Source organism: Buceros rhinoceros, unplaced genomic scaffold, assembly GCF_000710305.1.
Source record: "Buceros rhinoceros silvestris isolate BGI_N320 unplaced genomic scaffold, ASM71030v1 scaffold5416, whole genome shotgun sequence".
Lineage (NCBI taxonomy): Eukaryota > Metazoa > Chordata > Aves > Bucerotiformes > Bucerotidae > Buceros > Buceros rhinoceros.
Window position 1 is genome coordinate 113,015 of NW_010415677.1, and position 6,079 is coordinate 119,093.

General features: G+C 45.1%; 1 protein-coding gene across 1 annotated transcript in view; it reads right to left on the reverse strand.

Annotated features, from left to right (window-relative positions):
- The window catches only part of DACT1 (dishevelled-binding antagonist of beta-catenin 1), a gene marked incomplete at its 5' end in the record, with an annotated part of 7,607 nt that extends 1,584 nt beyond the window's left edge, over positions 1–6,023 (reverse strand). The window contains 4 exons of the mRNA XM_010137492.1: positions 25–600; positions 2,917–3,072; positions 4,648–4,780; positions 5,975–6,023. Of these exons, the coding sequence (XP_010135794.1) occupies positions 25–600; positions 2,917–3,072; positions 4,648–4,780; positions 5,975–6,023 (914 nt within the window). The remainder of the gene's footprint in view (positions 1–24; positions 601–2,916; positions 3,073–4,647; positions 4,781–5,974) is intronic.
- Positions 6,024–6,079: the final 56 nt, after the last annotated feature.

Consider the following 6,079-nt stretch of genomic DNA (forward strand, 5'->3'; position numbering starts at 1 on the left):
CGTGGTCCGGAGCAGCGGTCCCACCAGTAGGCAAGCACACTTGCTTGGAGCTCTTCAGGTTCACGACATTACCATGAGCCACCACCCCTGCAGGCTGCCTGACACACATGCTTCCGTGCCTCAAGATCCCCTTGGTGGGATCGGCATTGAGACTCGTCCTGGGTTTGTTAGTCCTTACCGCGTGAGTCTTTTTCTGAACCAGGCTTAAGATGTAACCGTCTATCCTCTTGCTGGTGGAAGGGCACGGCGCTGACCAGGAGCCCTGTGGGAGAAAGGTGTTGGTGGATTTTCCTGAGTCCGTTTCAGATCCGGCGCAAACGTTGCTAATATCGCAACCAAGCCTCTCCTCTTCTCGCTGGGGGTTTTCAGTCACAGGGAGAAGAAACATGGGACTCTGCACAGCTACCGCATGGAGTGGGCTGGGGTACCGGTAGACGTCGTTCCCGTTTTTAGACACCAGATCGCACTGGTACTTTGGATGTACATCTGCAACGACATCGAGGGAATTTGAGTGCGGTGTGGACAAAGAGCGACAGACAGAGCCTGCGGTCTGGTCCTCATGCTGGCCTTCCTTATTATAGTCCATCCAGCCTATGAGATCTGAAAGGCATTTTAGAAGAGTTTAGAGAGCCTGCCAGAGACAGTTCTGCCATGTTTTTCACGTGTCATCAAGGACTCTGGTCCCAGCTACACACAGGATGCTACGGCAGCACTGTTCGAACAGTAGAAACCTTGCAACCAGGGATGCAGTGCAAGCAACAGAAAGGCAGAACCGTTCTTCCCTGGGTCTCTTTCTATCTGCATCTATGTAGAATTTGCCCCAATGTGACTACATGGTTAAAAAATAGAAATCACAGCCCTAAGGAGAACATTTACACCGGTTTCAACCCTGCGCCTAGATCGCCAGGAGCTTCCTCTTTCACTTTCAAGCCACCCAGAAGTCTGCAAGGGTCTCTTCTGTCTACACGTCACACAGTCACCTGTAAAACTCACTGCAGGCCTCAGCATCTATGAGTTTTATATTTTAGTTTGCTAAATCCAAAGAGAAACATAAGAAATTTAGGCAAATTATTTCTTTCAGTTTACTAATGAATTTCACTTCCAGATTTATTCAAGCATGTCTTGGGTCAGAAAAAATCCAGATTTAATTTTATTGTCGTCATTATTATCATTATGATTATTATGATCATAATTACGTTATAACTTAATAATGCTAATACTAATAACAGATGCTCCTTTTCAGCAATAAAGGGCAAAAGAATGGGAAACGGGCTCAACTTTCCACACAGGAGCAAGGGGTGCAGGTCAGTCCAGCTGACGTCCTAGCCTTGCCTCTGCAAAGAGAGTTCCGTAAGAGAAATCCAGCGCGTTTCAAGATGCATGAGTCAGATTTAATGGCTAAGGCACTTGTTTAGGCAACCTTAGGAGCAGGTCTTCAATCCAGGCACCTAAGATCACTATTTTCTTAAGCTTATGTTGCCCTTGTCTTCTTGGGTAGGGGTGTAATCTAAATGAACCCTCCAGATCTCGTGTCAGTCCTGTTTTCTACCCCTGGGCTAGAAACTTCAGCCAGGATACTGGGATTTGAATGCTCAGTGCTCATCACTCATCTAAGGCTTATTTCAAAAGAGGTCTCGAAGACTTTGATGAAATTAGCTGATGGAGATGATGTTCCTGCATGGGCAGGAGAGGAGGAATAGGGAAGTTAGGGGCAGGAACTTCTTCCAGATCACCTCACACTTTTCCCGTATTTCCTAATTCCTATGTCAGGGTCAGGAACAGTTGCCAAAAAGACTTTTTTGAAACATGCCAGTTTGTGAAATTTCACCTCTAAAAGCGAGACGGTACAATTGGTGGGAGTTTTAGGTTTTCATGAGGTATACAGAAAAAAGCAGCTGGAAATCCTTGTGCATGTTTTTCTGTTTATGTATGGTCGATGAAGATCCCACACACCTCACATCAGGGAGCATTAAATTACCTCGAGCTGCTCAAAGGACAACTTAGAGGACTTCTCAGTATCTCAGAATGAAAGTATCCCAGGCTGCATTTTCCCCACTTTAGAGTTAGAAGAACTTGAATTATTTTGTCCTCGATTCACACACACAAAAAAATAAAACCATCACTATAAATTAACCTTAAAAAGCAGAACAGAAATCATAAATGCTATGGTTAGAAGCATCCTCCACGATCCAGAATGAACTAAGGCTTTTGAAGCCAATAAAGCTTGATCACTGAAGTGCTACTGAGGGTTCCTTTCCGGACCACAGGCGGAGGAGGCGTTCCTATTTAATCATGCCACACATTACGGCGTGCATCGTCAAAGGAAGTTCAACAGCTCTCTGCCAAAGAGACAAAACACTTTCTCCCTGCTCATGATGTCTGTTTGTCTATACCATAGAAATGCAGGACATACCTCAGCACGGTCACCTGGGGGATGAGGACTGTTGGAACTGACAAAATAACTGCCACAAACAGACCAACGAGCACCCTGACCTCCTAAACCCTGTAGCTAGCTCCTTGCTCCATCATTTAATGAGGACGTGGCTGTTGAGGTATCTTTCATTACTACTTTTTAGTAAGATTCCCTTTCTAAAGGATAGCTATGAGAAATGAGCCAACCGATGTGTTCATGTGTGTAGGTACCACTGCCCTCTACTGGGTAGAGCAGCTGTCATAGTCTCACATGTTATCTTCATGTGTTTGGACTGGCGTATTCACATGTAAGGCTGGAGCAGCGGAGGGCAAACGGTGCTGCCTCGTGACCCATGTACGTGACAGGCACTGGAATCTTTTCAGAGCACCGTACGTCAAACAAAAGGAAGAAGGGTTAATCCAGCCCAGACACTCCTGAGGCAGTGTTTCCAAAGCCAAAGCCACCTCCTGGAGTATGATGTATTCCACCTGCTTTTACTATACCTGCAGATTTAGGGCGTCCATCTGAGATATTCAGTGTTGCCTCCAAAGGGCTGCAAAAGCAAGTGCTAGAATGGCAACTGGATAAACACTCACTGAAGACAGAGTTAGACGAATTGGAGAGCGATCCAGAAGCTCCATCACTCAGCTCATAAAACCCTGTAAAAATAAGAGTTTGGATTTATATTAGTTATGTCTACACAAAGTTACCATTTGCGTCCCTAGAAAGGCAGTCAAGCTCATGTTTATGTTGGCTTCCTTGGTAGCAATTAGTTACAGGATTTCATTCCGTCACCCAAAAACCAGTGCACAATTTAGTAATATCCCTATTGCTATGAAACACTTAAAGTACAAATGCACAACTTTCCTGAGCGTACGAAAATTTTGAGCTTTTTTTAAAACCTTTACAGAGGTTAGGGTTTTAAACTTCACAGGGGTTTTCAGATTTTAGCAAGAAGATCCCAGGCTGTGTTTGACACCTCATTCATTTAATTGTGTATTACACTTCCAAGACGAACTCTCCAGCTATTACGGGACTACTAAATTTTTACCAAGTGCTGGGCCCAATGATACCCATTGTTCTGGAGATAAATAGTGGATGACGTGAAAGACAGAAAATGGTAAATCATGTGCAGACACAGGAAATGTCATTTCTTGGTAAACTGGGTCTATTGGAGAAAAATATGACATACCATAATCAAGATTTAAATTGAGGAAAAAGGAATGCAGGGCATGTCTACAGAAAGGGGATGCATCCTGGAAAACAGTAATCCTGAAAAGGACTTAGTCAGCATGGAAAATCAGCTCAATCAAGCTTAATGATATGGCAAAAAAAGCTAATGAGATTGTTGGATGTACAAAGAGACTAATGAATAGCAGTAGGGAAATGACTTCAGCAGCCTATCCAGCACTGGTAAGAAAGACTTTGGAACGGTATGCCTAGTCCTCGACTCCAGCACGCTTCAAACAAAGCTAAAAAACTGGAAAGGGGCCATAGAGCTATTTAAGAGCTTGGAAAAATGCCTTGAAACAAATGACTTAATGAACTTGACCTGTTTAGCTCTCAAAAAGAGTCAGGAATTATTCTGTACAGCACCTCCAAGAGGAGGAAAAATTAGTTACTAGGAAAGGCCCTAGTCTATGGGAGAAAAGCATATAAAAAAGTCAACGATGGAACAAGTCAAATTCAGATTAGAAATCAGCAATGGCTTTAACAATTGGAAGTCGGTGGATTCTCCACCTTTCAGCGTCTTTGAAACAAGCCTAGATGCCTCTAGGAAAGGTTCCCCTTAGTTAAATACCACTTACTGGCTTCAACAGAGTTAGAATGGGATGAAATTCAATACATGGGGAATCAAACTGTTTGATTCAGTGTTCCCTTCTGGCTGTATACTCAGTTTTGACAACTTCCTCCAGCTGGTGGTGCTTCCTTTCACCATTTTTCCTGCATCTTCCTTCCAAATACACAGGAGAATTAGCACTTTTTGAACTCATTTGTGGGTGGCCTTGAAAAACAAAGGCCTCAAACACCAAAAATCTAATTAAGCTTGAAATGCTCCTCTAATACGTTGTCTACAAACAGCAACCCTTCTGGTAGCAGGTGAACTTTGCTAGCAGGCATTAATCACCGGCCTGAGAACACGCTACAGACATTCAGTGTTGTAGGACTGAAACTACAGCCGGTCGAATTCCAGGTACCAAGGGAGGCTCCGTTTTGCTGGATATTGGCCTCACCTGAACTTGGACGGCTGTCTGTCTCAAGGTGTTCGTCTGTCGTTTTTTCCACGTCCAGGCGGAGATCGCTTATTTGCTTATCTAGCTCTTGTAACTGATTTAGCAGGCCAGCATCCCTCCTCCTCAAGCAGTTCTAGAAAACAAGAAGACAATCAGCTCCTTCAGTGAGGCGGACATGAAGGGGCTCCAAAGACAATCAGCCCTCTCCACCGGAGCATCCTGGAAATGCCTTGTCAATATTCTTTTATTAAAAAGGAAAATCGAACAAAGCCCTGAAATTCTAGATAGACCCTCTGGATAAATACTTAACTAAAGAATTATGCAGGCACTTCGCCGCAGCCTCTTCCAGTCAGTTCTGCACAAAGAGCACACGCCACAATTTAGGACGACCAACACGCTGCTTTGGCAAAGCTCTCCTTGGCACGACCATGGCTGCAACAACAAAGCTGTATCGTATGATATGGTCAAACCAGAGCTGAGCGCACGAAACGGGCGACTTTGGTGGAAAGACAGCTCTGCCAGCGTAACAGGAGACGTTCAGCACCACGGTGATGGTAGTCAAAGACCACATCTGTTCGCACAATGGGATGAAACAGCTCTGCCAACAAGTGCCCGCAGTGTGGGAACCTCCTTGTTTTGCTGTACATCATGAGCTCATAGCCTACCATATAGGCAGCAAAATTCCCAGGGCTGGGATCACAGCCCTTTTATTAGTTTTGCAGTGCAGCAGGAAGGAAGAGTAATTCTTCCTCTTCTCCCACTGTAGTTGCATAAAATCGCTGTGAGATGAATTTTAAGGCTATTTATGAAGGCAATTTGGTGGCATAAAATAAGCAACAAGAAACGATTTTGTAAGGCGCTCATTAACCCACGGTCAACACAATCAGTTTCCCTGTGTGTATTATAATGTTGCTTATCCATCATCTGCTCAGCTTCATACCCTATAATTGTTCTGGCTTTGGGGAAAGCAGGAGGCAGAAGGAGGGTTTATCTCTTTTTTTGGAGTGCATCATATGATCAGTGCCCAGTGGTGCTCTGATACGCTCGTCGCAAACAGTTTTGATGCTTGTAACTGGACGAGTTCTAAACCCATGAAATCCAGGACAACCTTTTCCCTGGGGTGGGCCAGTCCTCGGGCAAAGGGAAAGCAAACGCTAACAGTTCTAGCGAGGCTGTTTGAAGATGTGCCGGCATTTAACACCATCCTTGGAGAACCAAAGGGGCGATCCCAGGTCTTCTCCCACATTTCTGCCAGGAGCAGGGAGCTGGCTGGAAGCCCAGCTGGCAGAGGTGATGGGTTCAAGCGGTCACTCCCTGCGCCACCTACTGCCACCAGGGTCCCCCCGCCCCCAGCCAGCACCGCATCTGGTTTCAATCTGCAATGTCAAGTGCACAAATTAAAGTGCTACCACAAATCCCCCCCCCCCTCTTT